Raw genomic sequence first — 16,466 nt, 5'->3', positions numbered from 1 at the left:
CAATAGAGTTACTTTTTGTGCCGTTTTAATCCTATTTATTCAGTGTTTGCACAGATGGTAATTTTGATGCCATCTGTGTTTTGTCTTCTTCCCTTCATTTGCTCAGAAGTTGGAAACTCAGGAGGTTGAAAACGTACCAGTGGCAGAACCTGTGGGGTGAGAGGGAGCAGTAGAAGGCTTGGAGAACTCAGTCATAATGCATTTTCTGTTCTGGAGAGTGGAGTCCCATGACTGTCACAGAGGAGACCTTGCTGGTTGGAGTTTGTCCCTGAAACAGGGTCTGAACTATGGAAAAGAGCTTAGATTTATTAAAATTAATGGTGTGGAGGAGCAAGTGTGAGTGATTTAGAGCTTAAAATTATAGTCAATCTTAGGTGGGAACAGGTTAATCGCAGATTTACATGTTGATGATGCCCCCTTCTCAGGGCCGGATTAAAAGCGCACAGGCCCCTAGGCCCGGAGTGTTCCAGGGGCCCCCTTCCCCACTGCAACATTGTGAAAATTGTGAATGATACACTGTGAAACGGCATTTGTAACATCTCTCAGTCAGTGGTACCAATAGCAATACACTAGACACTGTTATGTAACCATCTGGCTTTTATAAACATTTTGTTTCAAGTCCAAACTACGGGTGTTTGCCTCATATGGACCCCAAGTGGGCGTGGGCCCCTGGGACTGTGTCCATAATGCCCATTGGATAATCAGGCCTTGCATGGGGCCCTGCTTGCCCTAAAGCAGGGTGTCAAACTGCAGTCCTGGAGGGCCGGTATCCTGCAGGTTTTTGTTGTCTCCATGCTCCAACACAGACCTGACCGACACTCAAACAGGTTGACAAGAAGTTGCTGGATCCACTGATTTGAATCAGCTGTGTTGGTGGAGGGAAACAACAAAAACCTGCCGGATTCCGGCCCTCGAGGACTGGATTCTGACACCCCTGCCCTAAAGCAATATGTGTGTGAGTTCATTAATCTTGCAGTATTTTAACTTGTTGTGGAAGTTTGTGCTTCCAGGACCTCTATATTTCTGTAGCCAGTTCTTCCATAAAATGCAAATAAACAAATTTACTCAATATGAGCATTTGTTGCATTTTGACTTCAAATATTTAAGTTTACACTTAAATAACTTAACATTTAATTGAATACTTCTTCACAATCAAAAGTAATTTTCAGTTTTATACTTTTTTAATTTAAAATATTTCAAATAAACATTGTTTTGATGCAGGTCCATATGTGGTCATACTGTCAGTCAACATGGACCAAAGTCAAAGTTGTGATGAGGCTCAAATAGGAGGGCAAATTATAATAAACATGGATCTGCAAAAAGACCTAAATAAAAAAGGTCTCCAAATACAAATCCATCTGGAGATGATTATCATGGGGAATTTTAATAAAGTTTATTCACATGTGGTCCATAGTAAAGATCAAAGTCATCCACGTCCCAGCAATATTTTGATTCATTTTCAAGTTTTAATATACATTTTATTAGCTGGTAATGAAAACTAATCAAAACTTTTGTATGTTGTTAACAGTCACGTGCAACAAATAGTTCCAAGAGAAAACCAAAAAAATACACAAAGACACCTCACAAAAAAAAAAAAAAAAAAAAAAAAAAAAAAAAAAAGAGTCTAAATTAGCAGGACTATAAATAATTAAAGAATAGACTGTAAAGTCAACTCATTCTGGTCCTACTGCCACAGTGAGGTCTTTAGCATTGTTAGCACCTGTTGCACTATGAACACCACAGTTGGATTTCTTAGTGTCTGCTTTCATTGATGAATACAGAATTTACCTAAATGGGATGGGATGATTCTTTAGCAGAGAGATCTTCTGCACATGTTCCAGTTAAATATACAAACACAACATCACCAGCTGAGTACGAAGATAAATCAGTAATGAAAAGATGTTTTTAATGTACCCGTCTTAATTAGATGACCAGAAACCCACAATAACAATAATAATACATGACTTACCCTTGTCTAAACTACAAGGACCATACCCTTGATATCATTAAATTAACACATTCAAGAAGTAAAATAAGCATTACTGAGTCTTATAATATAAAGAAATCAAATTTAACAATTTATTGAATATTAAAACCGAAAATCAATTTCTGACTAATAGCCATCCAGTTAATACATCTAAATATGTCACATATTTACAATACTTAACAGATATTTTGATCATGACAAAATTTCACCAAAATATAAATATTTCTATGAAGACACAATCGGACTACACACTGAAAAATCCCCACATAATAACTGGTAGGACATATCAGCTTTAAGAAACTGGTGTTCACACCTAAAAATGATTCAGCGTTGAACATAAAATCAGAAATAACACATAAAAACTTGAAAATAACAATAGCCAATAAGTAGTAACAACTATCTGCAGAATTTATATGCAGGATAAGTTTAGTGTTCTTTCAGCTCGTTAATGCACTTAAATGTCTTAAGTCTATAATATGTCAGTAACTGTATCAAGCTTAAATGTCTTCCTTTGTAATCACGGCTCGGTGTAAAAGAAAAAAAGAACAAATTATTACCTTCCCAACTCAACATGATTTAAATGCAACACCCCTGAGAAAGAAACCTTCATTTTCCCTCTAAACCTAACTTCATCCGAATTCACTTTACTGCTTAAACAGGGAAAAAAGACAGACCTTCAAACCATTACCTTCATCAGCCAGTCTTGTATATTTGCATGTGATCAAACAAAGAGGGAAAAAAAAGCAAAAAAAAAAAAAAGCAATATTTGGTATGTAGCGTGCTTCACTGATGGGAAAATATTCTTATGTCAGTTATGATCCAGTGTCACTTCTTAGATCTCTGCATGGTTTTACTGACTTGAGTTCATTAAAGAAAAAAAGAAAATCTATATTTATAAGCAGTATCTTTAGGAATAAGAGAGTGGGGGGGAAAAAAAACAAAACCAAAAAACAAAACAAAACAGTGACCTGTAAAGAATGCTTTTTCTTTTTGTTTTTTAATCCTTCAGTACTTTTCCCAAATAACTTCTGATCATTTGAAAGTCAAACGCATTGCACACTGAAAGGTGGTCAACTAACTGGTACCAATGTGCAAAACAAAGGCTCAAAGACAACTTCTCACTTGTTTAAACTCTGCATATTCTCATGGTCCATTTCAGAGTTTAAATTACAGGTGGACAATGGGGAAACTTGGAAAGGCTGAATTTTTGATTACTTACTAATTGCTTTAGGCTGTTTTCCTTTTAAAACAAACAAAAAGAACAAAAACAACCCAAAGCCTTTTAAGACCACTGAACATAATGTCAGGGCAAGGCTTGTCTGGTATGATGGTCGGGGAGGATACTGGCCTGAGGCACTGAGGACATCAGAGCACTAATTTCCTTGGCTCCTGCCAAAGGCTCCCTGAGCGGCAGAGGTGGCAGCGCTTGCTGCAGCGCTCTGGAAGCTCCGGTTGGTCAGGACTCCTTGGGAAAACTCTTCCTGAGCTTTGGTGAAATTGGCACCTGTCCTTCTGTACTTGGCATGTACCTGTGAAAAAAAGAAAAGAAAGCACTGACAATTCTGGGATAAATCTGCGATATCTCTGCTGAAAAGTTCTTTTCAGACTCGTTTATCAGAGGGCTTATATTTACAGTCCAATTGTTCCTTTAAAATTAGATCATCACGATATAGCGACCGCATCCTTTAAGGCACCAGATTTCCATGTGTGGGAAAAACCCCAAAAATTCAGCCAAGGAAAGGTTCCTATGTGTGATCAGGAAACTGCACCATGTTTTAACTCTCTAGTTTTGCTTGGAATTGCTTCAAGTTTGATCATGGGAGTGACGAGATGTTTCATCGAATCACCTGTTTTTAACCTCCCGCCAAACACTCTGCTACAAACTGTCTGAAAACGTTTTGTTAAACGAAAAAAAAAAGGCTGTTTTGTGATAAACATTTTATCTTCACACTTAATAATCCAGAGTAGCTATGAAGATGCAGTTTAAACATTGTCACATGAAACTTGGACATGATTTATTAAATTCCATCATGCATTGGTCCTACTGAGAATAAGGCAAAACAAAAATTTCTCCTGGGTAAAGTCTGAGTCCGTCATCCAGGTTTCCAGATCTTTGTGTCTTCTCTGATGCTCAGTAAAGCATTTTGTCACCAACATTTCTCTCTTTGCTTTGATTGTTCAGTTTCTCTCTTTGGTCTCCATGTATCTTTAGTGAGTTGAAATAAAAGTTTTAAAGTTAAAAGTTTAGTTAAAATGTCACTGTTGTCTTAAGTTCGACAGGAAATATTCATACACTGAATGCTAGAGGTGGACCATCAAGTTTAAGCTTATTCATATTTCACATTTTTACAGCAGCAGCTGCCCAAAGTGCTGAACAATAAAACAACAATACACCCCAACTTAAAATTAAACACTGCACAGTAAAAAAAAAAAAAAAATAGAATATGGAATTAAAAATAAAAAACTAGAATAAATGTCATAAGGAAGGCTATTCCACATCTTAGGAGGAGCAACAGAGAAAGCTCTGTCTCCTCTGGATTTAAGTCTGGCAAATGGGACCTTGAGTAAGAGTTGTGAAGAGGACCTCAGAGTCCTGGCTGGAGCATGCTGGTCTAACAACTCTGACAAGTATGACGGAGCCAAACCGCTTAAGGCTTTAAAAACAGTTAATAAAATCTTGTACCGGGTCCTTAAACTGACTGGAAGCTAATGCAGAGAAGCGAGCAAAGGCGTGATGTGATCACATCGCCGTGTTCCTGTAAGCAACCGAGCTGCAGCGTTTTTGGCAAACCGCTGCCAAGTCAACCAGTCAACGCAAAAATAAAGAGAGTAGCAATAATCTAAATGGGGCATAATAAGCAGGTGGAGGACCATGCTTACAAAATACTCAGTATGACCCAGTGATATGTGCAATGTGAAAAAATAGCAAAATAGTACTTTTCATGCACCGCTCCACACTCTTGATAAAACGGCAAAATACAGACCTGATCTAGAAGATATTTACACATAAATTACTTCTGTTGTGATCTGATTTAAAATATAGTTTAAGTCAAATCTGCTTTAAATCAAGATTAAAATCTTTATTTGCTGAATTTGATCAAATTCTTCACACTGTCATTTTTATTTATAGTATTTTCATTTCCTCACTTTTTATTTAATCATTTATTTACTTTTCTTATTTGTTTTTAATGCTATTTACACTTTGCTATAATGCTTTTATGTAAATTGCTATACAAATAAACCTGCCTTACTTCGGTGAAAAAAAACAACATAAACCGAAATAATAAAATCATATTTTAATATAGATGATGAAATACAAAAAAAAATAATTTAAAATTGATTAATGATTGAAAATAAGATTAACCCATTCTTCTAAGGGGGTGTCTGGGGTGCTGTTGGGGGGGCGGGGGGCTTTTCTAATATAACAGGAAGAAAAAAGCTGTTTTAAAAGCTTATGAGAGTTGGCCATTTGTTCAAAATAAAGTTTATTTTTATTAGAATTTTTTCCTATCAACAATTCTTACCTAAAACCTACTGTCATTTTTATGCATAATAATGATGACTAAATATTTACACTGTGTTTAACACCAAGATGTGTATTGTGCATTGGGATAAAGTGGAAAATATTGCAATATTAGATACAAGTCACATTCACGGCAGCACCAAGAGGTTTTCATTTACTTAACAATAAAAACAAAGTTACCACCATTGAACACATGATTTAATAAAACTACACTGGCTTGTATGAAGCCGCACCTAGCAAAGCATGAAACACGTAAGAGAAGTTGGACATATACACACCATTTTCAGTAGGATGACAGCCAGGACGGTGTTAACAGTGAAAAAACCAGCCACTACCATCATAATTACAGCAACTGCCAAGTTTTTGTGGATCATGCTGATTGATGAGATCCATCCGCTGTCAAAACCACAAACAGACAAATAAGCATATGTTATTTTCAGTTTTTATAAATGGAGTATACACCAACCACTTCATGTTTTCAGCAGGAAAACTGTTAAATTTACAGTTTTAAAGAGAAATAAGTTATCACCCAGCATGCGTGAAGATGCTTTTGAAAAGCTTGATATGTTTTATATGATGTAGAGAAAGAAATCCAAAGAGAAAAGTTCCACACACTTACAAAGCAGCAACCCAGACAAGTTAGGTCAACGGGAATCTGTCAAAGAAATGCAAGAGAGAAGATCCAGGGAAAGAATACACACAGAAACACAAAGCTGTGCATCCCCCATGGCTGCATGCAGTCATACCAACAAATACAGAAACCCGTTTTTGCCAGAGACCATCTGTCCACAACACAGCTTTACACTTTCTGTCAACATGGAAGTTATTCTTCTGTTTCCACTGACCTGTTTCCCCACCTGGGAATCCCCACTGTTTGGATAATGTACACTGCCACTTGGAAGAAGAAAACAAAAAAGAAGAAAAAGAAGCTGAAGGAGCTGTCAGACCTGCAGAGGAAAACAATAAAGAATAAATAGAATAATTGTACAAAGAAAAAAAAAAAAGCCATATTACATTCTTCATGAAGTTACAAAGCCACCAAATGTCACTAAAACAGCTTCACAGGTCATGACTCTACCAGAAACTAAACTATGATTCAGCTGGGTTGAGCTCTGGTGACCAAAGCGACAGCAGTCTACAGAGTTCACATCATTTCCTTATTCAACCATTATTCTTCATGCTTAGAGGCACAATTATACTGGGAGCAAAAACTGACAGAAATGTTCCACACCAGATAAAGATGATTATCCAGAATAACTTCGTCCTGATGTCTTCAACTTAACTTTATTCATAATGTTTAACACATCACCACATCACACAGCACCAACGAAGTGCTGAACACAGAAGTAAAACATTTAAAGTTCAGATAAAGTGCAGAGTGATGTCAGAGTAATAGAAGTAAAACAATAAAGAATAAACCTTTTTTTTTTTTTAAATATAAAACACAAAAAAGAGAAAAACCAGAGTCCCCAGTTGGATAAAAGGCCAGGTCATAAAAATGAGTCGGGGGGGTGTTTAAAAACGGACAGTGGGCATACAGTCGCCAGAACCTGAACTCTCAAATGAAGGATATATTCAGTACAATGTGGATAATTTGTAGATATGGTTTTCCTTACAGACTCCATTAACCTTTAGGACCAATGTTTATTAAACGTTTACCGTCAACCACATTTCCAATGTCTGATTCATGGATCTAACTGTGGAGGTTCACTTGTCACAGATCTTTTTAAAAATAAAACCCAGATGATTCAGTGGGATTGAAATTCCAGCAAACAGAGTCTGTAATGAGCACTTTAATGGGATTTTGATATTTTTCCCCCATTTTGCTAAAAAATAAATAAATAAATAAAATAAAATTCAGAATCAGGTGGGCTTGCTCATCTTTTTCATAAATGGCATAGATCATGGATCACACTATTTGCACTGCAGCAGCATGCTAGCACTTGTGTTTCCAACTCACAGCTTTATCATTTGCCCATAAATTGTAGTAATTGAAAGAACGATGACATTCCTGTACACATATCTCAGAAATTCATCAACACAACATTTAGAATTTGTTGCAATTAAGTGAACATCCAAACAAACTGACAACAGACAAATCTCAGACTTGAGAGCAATCCTCTCAGGCTCCAGTTTAAGTCCATATGTGTCAGGAACTAGTATTTTTCCACAATCTAATTCATTGAGTTAACCCTTTCATGTGGGAAGGATCAAAGCACTCAACTGTAAGCAGAAAACTGCTGCATTTTGCAATATTTAAAGCATAAAAGCTGAATCACAGTTTAACTTCTTCCAGCCCCGATGGCAGAACTGCAAGCTTGAGCAGGCTCGCAAACATTTATGCAAGGTATAAATAAGTACATCAATATATATTACATCTCTTGCAGTCTATTAATACGGCTCCATTTCTTCAACTTGTAGAACATAAACAATTACATGCAGTCCAGTATGTACCTGAAAGCTTTGTAGACAGGCCTGTACCAGCAGATGAAGGATACAGGGGTGAAAAGGATGAACCAAAGAATGGAAAGACCGAAGTCTACACCAGACTGATTCTCTGCAGTGAAATAAGCCAGGCAGGCCAACACATTCAGGAAGAGAGTGGCACTGTGGACTGAGGGGATAACAAGAAACCAGAGGCAGGATTATTACAAAACATATGTTTTTTTCTTTTTTAAATAAAAACCAGACATGTTTAAATACAAAAAAAAAAAAAAAAACCACTAAATATGAGTCTCTACATCCAGCCATTCAAAATCTTTCAAGATTACTGTGCAAGAACAGAGCATGAGAGGGGTTACATACACATCCAGAGGTAGTACATTCTCTTGCAGATTCTGCGATATTCCTCTGGGATTTCCTCTTCAAAGTCCTGGTAGAAGCAGGGATTCACAGGGAAAAACTTTGGAAGAGGTGGCCAGTTGTTTTCTTTCGCTGAAAGACAAATTGCACAACTGGATTTATTTCAAGTGTTGGCACTCTGTAGAAGGACGTGCAATATATTTCACATGCAGCTATTTTAAACAGTTGCAAGCACTCACCTCCACTGTTTGATGTTCTGCTTGTGTTTCTGTTCTGCAACTCCTGCTCCTTTCGCTCCAGTTCAGCTGCTTTTCTTTCTAGTTCCTCCTGTTGTTTGATCAGATTAGCCTGAGCAGCTGCTGCAGAAGCCTGATGGATGATGGAGAAACTGGGAACTCAACACGGAGTTCAGTGTTGGCATTGCATCGCTACAACTCCCTGCTGCATTTCTCCTCCTCGCCAGTCTCAGGTGAGAAACTCACGAACTGGCACACTTGAAATAATAGACCCAACCTTTAATTCAGCTTCAAAACACAATTTCTTGCAGATCAAATTCTCTGTAATTTGTGAAATCCTAAGTCTATAAAACCCCAATCCAGACCTGGTTTGTTGTTCCCTGAATTAACACATTTTGCCTCACTGTTTAAAACAACAACAAAACAATGTATGGGTTTTCAACCAGGCCTGAACTGGTTCACCTTACCACTTTTTTATGATTAAAAAATAATGTTCAATACTTTAAATTAACTTGTGCCCGCTAACTTCAGCAGCACAAACATACAAGTTTATTTCCAACTGCAGTTAATTGAGATCCAAGCAGCTTTTATAAGACAATATTTTATAAACTTTGTCTACATAGATTCTGTTAAAAGTACATTAAATAATAAAGATTATACTTTAATTGCACATATATATACTGCACAAACACAAATACTCATTCAAATCTAGCTGTGACACGTCACAAGCAGCTCGCCTTATAAACCATCACTGATGGGAATCAAACTCTTATATACGTATATTATTATGAAATGTGTAACCCTGCAGGTTTATAATCATTAAATAGCTCATGTAGTGTATCTTTAAGGCTAAACAGCCTTAATATAGGATCCTTTTAAACTAAATTTACTTGCTATATAACAGGATTTGCTAACTTAAATAAAAAAACATGCAGACACACTGCACCTACAGTATAAAAAAATAAAATAATTCAAGTATGAACACATCCATATTAAAACAAACAGAGCTCCTGTGGCTTCCTCTGTCATTTGCAAGGATCTACCATATCCCAGTAAAAACTATTAATTAGTTGTGAGTGGTATCCAGGTAGTGCCAGTCACTGCTATTGGAACAGCTGTCTTAGTTGCAAGCCTTTTCTGAGCTAAAGCACAGCAGAGAGGGAAGGGAGGTGGCCTGCCATGACATAACCTCTCCTGTCTTTGTAGGGCTCTTAATTATCTGGAGCCCAGTCTGCTCTGGGAGGTAGCGGCTCATAAACGGTTACTAACCACAAACCTAATTACCAACTAATCACCTGGAGGTACCTTAAAATGGAATTTTAAATCTCTGTCCTTCAAATACCACTATGATAGACATGCCAGTATTTCTATCAAATTTCACAATTAAAGAAAAAATGTTGCATTTAACTTAAAACAGTTTGTCGCTCATCTTTCTGTCTTGCTTACTTGATATAAAGTGAACAGTGGATAATATATATATATAAAACAATTCAGGATAGACTTGCTTGCTTGAGACACATTTAATGATAAGGGGAAATGATCAGTAATATTTTTGCAACAAAACTATTGAAGAAACCATCTGTGGAATTTGATTCTTTGACATAAAATTTTACATCATCCTCTGGACTCATGCAAGTGGTCAGAGGTGTACATGCCCTCTGAAATGATACTTTGTGTCACGTAACATAATGTTCAGCAATCGTCTCACTTCCTACCACTAATTTGGACTAATCAGTGCCATTTGATAATATTCAAAGTGCCCCAAAACATTTCTGGCTATGACAGAAGTTTAGAAGAAGAAAAAAAAATTGAGTTTTTCCCCCAAAAAAGTCACGATGATGTCATAAGCTAGATTAAATCTTTTTGACTAGTGTGTACGTCACTCTGAAAATAACCTATTTGTTTCATATTGTAGGTATTTATTCTTTAAGTTTGGATTTTGTCCAACAGGTTTCAACAATTACTTTCCAGGTCCATCCTCCTCTCCAAACTGGTTCACTTCTAGCTTCACAAGTACAAAAATGATGAAAGCTAAATGCTCAACCTGAGATCTTCAAAACAAGAGCTTTTCTTTTTTTTTTTAAATATCTATAATAATCTTGGGCTAACCTGTCAAACCCCATGTAACATTTTAATCTGAAGAGAAGAGACTGTAATCTCTTCTTTATTTTCAAGGCTTCAAGTTTTTCCTTTTTTTAAAAAAAAAAAAAAACTGTTTCTAATACAATTTAGTCTCATCTGCAGACATTGGTTTTGTTTTTAAATGCAGATAAAACTAATTCATTATATTTTCACAGATATTTAAACTTTTAATCACAGCATAACAGCCTAAAATGATTAAATCAGAAGAGAGGGGGAGTATTCAAATTAATGGCTGATATTGCAGCAGTCTCATCCATTAAGTATTTTATGGTTTGTTGACCTGAAATGTGCAAAAATGGCACTCAGAGAGGCATTATGCTAATTTGTTAAACAGGTATGTGAAAAAAAAAAAGCTATGAAACAGAAGCTTTGACAGGAAATTTCAGGAATAATTTCAGGTGCAATACATTCAAGTGATTTGATCAGACCTGCTTTGTAAATTCAGGAAACATTGGACGTGTATTGATAAGGGTTTAGCCTGTAAACTCTGCTATTCAAATTTTTATTTCCACTTGGAGCTTAGTTTCAAGATGTTGGCTCATGTAAAACTCATAAGAAAATACAAGAGAATGTCAATCACTTTCCATTACCACCAAGCAATTTCTATAAGTCAGTGTAGCTATTGTTATTTGATACAAAAAAAAAGCAAAGATCTATAATAGCTTTGGAAATTAAGTGCTAGTTTACTTATTTAAACTTGTATATTAAACTCACTTGTGCACTCTGCTCTACAGATGTCTGCAGCACGGCTGGTTGGGAAGAGGCAGCAGTGATGGGGATGGTTGTTCCAGAGTGGTTTCCCTTTAAGAGGATTAGAGCAACACCTCTTCATAAATAACCAAATTACATCTTAATGTTGAAACTCCAAAGTGTGTGACATAAGTAGAAAAATTAAAAGATGAAAGCTCACCATCTCAGATGCCGAGAAGGGGTTGTACTCCCCGAGGTTTTCAGTGGCGCTGTTGGTGGCTTGTGTGACTGAAGCATCCTGAAAGAGACATCAAACACTGTGCTGAAGAGCGATTCAGCACTTGCATGCCATATTGTCTCAGACTACATTAACTATTTATAGAGGAGTTGCCCTGTACTTTATCAGCTAAAAACATGACTTTTTTAAAATCAAGTTAATTGTGCTTACATTTCAGTAAGTATCTACAAAAAAAAAATGTATTCATCCACCATATTTGTGTGTGTTTTTGATTTGTTAATAGTACAATACGGTAAAGTCTGTAAGCTGAATTAAGATTGGACCCACATAGCAATAAAACATTTATAGATGACGTTATTATGAACAAACACGAAAAATCTCAGAGGATCACACATACATTTATAATACAGGTGTATACATATACATATATATTCTTAATATATACTTTGTCATATTCAATTGCATCTTTTCATGTGTTTGTTCCTGCTTCCAGCTGAACTATAATTCTTTTTTTTTCTTCTTTTTTTTTTCATCTTATCCGTATTGATTTATTGTCCCAATCTTGTTCAATATTGTATATGTTTTTGTGGTTTCAATAAAGTTTTCCTTAAAAAAAAAAAAAAAAACAACCAAAAAAATACCAGATTCAAATCAAGCTACAAAGGGGAGGGGGCAGAGCAACTACAGGGACCACTACAATATTTAAGCCTCAATAAAATAAAATAATATACAATAAAATAAAGTAAGCACATATCACTAAATTGTTAAGTTAAAATGAACCCCATCAATTTAAAGACTAGCTCATAAACCATAATAAAAAGTTTCTTTTTAAAGAGCGAGGAGTTGTTACAGGTGATGGCGGAATATCAACACGCACCTGTTCTGCTCACCTGCGCAGGTGAGCCCAAATAAAGCCTAAAATTAGCTTAATGCGTAACATTTGACAAACACTCTACAAATAACCCAATACGTGTCATTCCTCACATTAGCAACGAATCTTAGCCAGGAAATACTAAGGCCAAACCCAGCAACCAACCAAACAGGTTTGTGATGCAGCTTATTATCGCTCTGCCTTCATTTTACACCCAAATAATATGCTAAAAGTCAATTAAAGAAAAACATTGAACATGCTGTTCTCACCTGGAAAGGGTTCACGTCCACTGGGCTGGCGAAGGGGTTGCTGTCAAATCCCGACATGCTGGAGAAAAGTTTATCTTGTGTGAAATAAACACCACGGCTTCCCGGCTGCGGTCTACCCTGCGGTGGCAGATCCTGTTGCGTGACGCCGGACCTCTGCGCATGCGCCGTTTGATAGGTAGGCTGCGTCACCAGAGGTCGCCGCGAGTCATTGCTAATCAATTAGCCCACCTTTATTTTTAGAAATAATGTGAATTGGTTACAAATGTGCTGTTCTCGTGACAGTCTGCTCTGACGGCTCATGTTTGTCTTAAATGAAAACCAGTTCAAGGCAGTTGGACTTTGGTTTTTCTATTCTTCAAAGCTGCATGTGTTGCCTTTAGGTACTGTCGGAAAATTGCAATTACAAACAGGTCCAGCAGGATTATGTGCATTTCTATAGGCTGGGTTCCTAAATTAGCATATATATTTATTACCTTCACATGTATTTGGTGGCGTTAGCTTGTCTGTCCATTTGCAACATAACTCAGGCATTGATTTTAATTATATTTTCAGGAAATTTCAGAAAATGTAATAAAGTACAAGCGATTAAGCGTTGAGGGTGACCCAGATCACCACCTGAAACCATGATTTTTTTTTATTCATTTATTTCTTTTTTTTAATAAACGATTCTTTACTGTTATCAATAAGAGTTTTGCCATCAGAGGTTCATACTAAAACATTAAAAAAATGTAAGGCAGTACATTTGGAAAATACCCATTCAGATATCTTATGACTTCAGCCCATTTTATCTTCTCTTGCACTTAAATTTGTTTTATTGTGAAACCAAACAAGCTAATTTTTTTTAATGTAAATGTCAAATGGCATGTAATTATGCACTATGTGACAGAAAATATAAATGCCCTCATAGCAATGGAAGAGAGGTTGAGTCTTAGAAGTACATTTTCTTTTCAGATATGAAATACTAAAATACTCCTGTAGATTTAACAGCCACTCAGAATAAGAGTTGCAAAAATGCACAACTAATCAGCAACTGGAAAAAAAACAAAAAAAAAACGATCCATCTGTCCAAATGAAAATGAAAATTAAAAAAAAAAAATAAAAAAATACAAATGAGGAAAAGCTAGAACCCTACAGGCATTTTCACAGTCAACCCACAATTATCATACTGTAACAATGGTCAGATGGAAGAATCAAATTATCAATTCTAATTCTTCAAGAGGACATTTTCAATCCTCTTAAGTCTTATTTTTTATATATTTTTTTTTATTAAACTGTTGTCTCTGTGGTGGTGAATGCAGAATAACTGTAAATGCAAAAATGCAGCGCTAAAAGCATGACAGGACAAGAGGCATAAGTTGGCTAATTATCCAGTAACGCCAATTATAAGAGTTACACAACAGTAGAGTTTGCTAACATTAGCCCCTAAAATTTTCCAGTTATAGCAGCAAAATTCCTGTGTGCTTACTCTTTATGCACAAAATATGTAAGTTAAGTCACACAACTATTAATAACCAATTAAGCATAGATGTTCTATTAATTATTTATCATGGATCATTGTGACTGATTTACTATATCATACTCTTTAAGTAGATCAGCACTTATTTTGATATACAGTAATAAAAATTGGAGATACAATAAAATTAATGTGAGATGCATGCCTTTTAGCCGTCTTACTGTAAACATATTCCTACTATTAAAAGACGCATTTCATTTATCTCCGACTTTCATTGTATGATAGAATTTTAATATGAATGCTCCAGTTATCAAGACTGGATTAAAGTAGGAAAAAAAAAAGAAGAAATCCACTTGAAAGCATAAATAAAAAAAAAAAAAAGACAGACTCGTTAATAAGGACAGAAGACACAATGATTTTATACTTTTGCTTGGTTGCTATTGAGCAAACACTTCATAGACGGCAGCGCTGGCTTTGCGAGTGGGTGGCATATGTCCGCCATGCTGTACACATGAACTGTACATTACAACTGTTGTATGGCTGTCAGGCAGGAGAATGCAGGAATCTCATATGTGTCCGACATTCTTAGGGAGCTGGGATCCCCTTGGCTGGAATACACACCAGCTGGCTTGGTCCCTTTGATGGCAGAATTTCCCTTGTTAGAGGGAAAATAAGCAGCACAAACTTAAAACACAAGTGGTTTTCTCTTTCACACACATACATACAGCCACGCATGGGTGCCTCAGCACATGCACACACAAATGTAGCATCCGCTCCTTTTACCTGAACATCTCTGTTCAGGATACTCCAAAAAAAAAACAAACAAAAAAAAACACTTCAACTCCCCAGCACAGGCTGGTGTTCCGGCTTTGTACAGTATTTATACCAGTATATTATATGCTATAAAGAATTTCTGTGACATTAAAATTCATTAAATAAGGAAAAAAAATAGTAATAACAGAGTAGCCACTGCTTGCACTGATTGTTATGAACTGTAAACTTAGAAAGCAGCTAACAAATCCTAGCTTTAAGGTCCACATCCGTGAAGCCTGATGGCGCCTGGTTTCTTCTGTTTAATGATGGACACCGTTTCAGCTTTCCAGCTCTGTAACATTCCCTGATGCTGAGTGATCTTCTGCGAATTCCAACATTCCCTTTTCCCCATCCTCCTGCTCAGCGCTTCTCCTCTTGACGCTGAGGAAAGCCCTGCCAAGGCACTGTGAGAGCATAGGTGGCAGCTGAGTCCACAGCAGAGGAGCCGTTGCACCGATTCCTGTCACTCTGCACCACCACCCCCCCTCTTCTGGAGGAGGATGCACTGAACATGGCACTTTTCACAGGTTTTTGACAATGAAAGGCTAAGCAAGAGTGCTTTCATAATTTAACCTCCCACTGCGTATGTACATGGTGGACAGGGAGCTGGACAGGGTTTGCTTTGGTGTCCCAGTGTCCCTCATACCATGAATTCATTACTACCGTACAGAACCAGGTGCTGTGGTATGTCTGGAGGGTCTCTGCTGTGGCCGCCGCTGTCTCTTGAGTGCCTTGGCATTGAATGTCTGGCTCCTTTAAGTTTCTGTTTGCCTTTCTCTGGATTGTAGGTGCCGCGGCTGGTAAACAGAGGCCTTTCGTCGTATGCGCCTTCCTGCTCTGCAGTAGAGCTGCTGTCCAAGCCGTCAGGTCGAGAGGCTTGAGATGCGTCCAGAGCTTGAGCCTGAGGCTGGGTTAGAGCTGAGCCAACGGCAGGAGACTTGGAGTGGAAACGGAACCGCCGGGTAGTGGCAGAAGAAGACAGGGAAGATGGGTGGAAGTGTGATGAGGAGGAGTAAGGGGAAACAGTGGAACCAGAGTCTGCAGAGTCCAGGCAGTCAGGTTGCCGGCGGTGAGTACGACGTCGGGGGCTCTTCCCATCGGATCTACGAGGCCATGCAGAAGTCAAGACTGGACCTCTTTCTGAAACGTAAAGGGACAGACATTTCAAGTGTTTTTTCATGCTAATATTTCATAACAATTTCCTTTAAAAACAAATTCTAAACTGAACCCTGAGTTTTTATGTACTGCAACATACCCGAAAAGTCCGAAATAGTTCCTTCAGAGTCCACGTTGAGGTTTTCAGAGCTGTCAGCTGTACCGATAGAAGCCTCGGACTCCAAGGTCTCATCATCTGATGCTCGTGGCTCCAGGGTCAGCATCTCAAAAGTCAATTCCTCTCTGTGGATACGGGTTAAATGATATGAAGAATGTGCACCATTAGT

The 16,466-nt window shown here is 37.2% G+C and overlaps 2 protein-coding genes across 6 annotated transcripts in view; both read right to left on the bottom strand.

The window, feature by feature from the left end:
* Positions 1-3,325: 3,325 nt before the first annotated feature.
* On the bottom strand, positions 3,326-12,886 carry scamp2l (secretory carrier membrane protein 2, like). The gene is made up of 9 exons (XM_079249769.1): positions 12,759-12,886; positions 11,601-11,678; positions 11,405-11,491; positions 8,552-8,681; positions 8,316-8,444; positions 7,965-8,124; positions 6,356-6,457; positions 5,789-5,906; positions 3,326-3,516 (listed from the first exon to the last, which is right to left on the bottom strand). Exons 1-9 carry the CDS (start codon positions 12,813-12,815, stop codon positions 3,361-3,363), a joined length of 1,017 nt encoding a protein of 338 aa, XP_079105895.1. The 5' UTR covers positions 12,816-12,886; the 3' UTR covers positions 3,326-3,360.
* Positions 12,887-14,601: 1,715 nt separating this feature from the next.
* The window catches only part of myo9aa (myosin IXAa), a 122,271-nt gene continuing 120,406 nt past the window's right edge, over positions 14,602-16,466 (bottom strand). For all 5 annotated transcript variants that reach the window (XM_079240383.1, XM_079240387.1, XM_079240384.1 and 2 more), the window contains 2 exons: positions 16,280-16,422; positions 14,602-16,164 (listed from right to left, as the gene is read on the bottom strand). In XM_079240383.1, coding sequence (XP_079096509.1) covers positions 15,665-16,164; positions 16,280-16,422 — 643 coding nt within the window. In that variant the 3' untranslated portion in view covers positions 14,602-15,664. The remainder of the gene's footprint in view (positions 16,165-16,279; positions 16,423-16,466) is intronic.

This window comes from Telmatherina bonti (assembly GCF_933228915.1).
Source record: "Telmatherina bonti genome assembly, chromosome: 1".
NCBI classification, from domain to species: domain Eukaryota; kingdom Metazoa; phylum Chordata; class Actinopteri; order Atheriniformes; family Telmatherinidae; genus Telmatherina; species Telmatherina bonti.
Note: the sequence above shows the minus strand (reverse complement) of the source record. Positions and strands in the feature narration are given on the sequence as shown.

Coding starts and splice junctions, on each gene's coding strand:
- scamp2l (XM_079249769.1), bottom strand. CDS start 12,815: ATGTCGGGATTTGACAGCAACCCCTTCGCCAGCCCAGTGGACGTGAAC. Junction 8,445..8,551: donor CAGAACATCAAACAGTGGAG/GTGAGTGCTTGC, acceptor TTTGTCTTTCAG/CGAAAGAAAACAACTGGCCA. Junction 3,517..5,788: donor CTGTCATCCTACTGAAAATG/GTGTGTATATGT, acceptor TTTTTTTCACAG/GTACATGCCAAGTACAGAAG.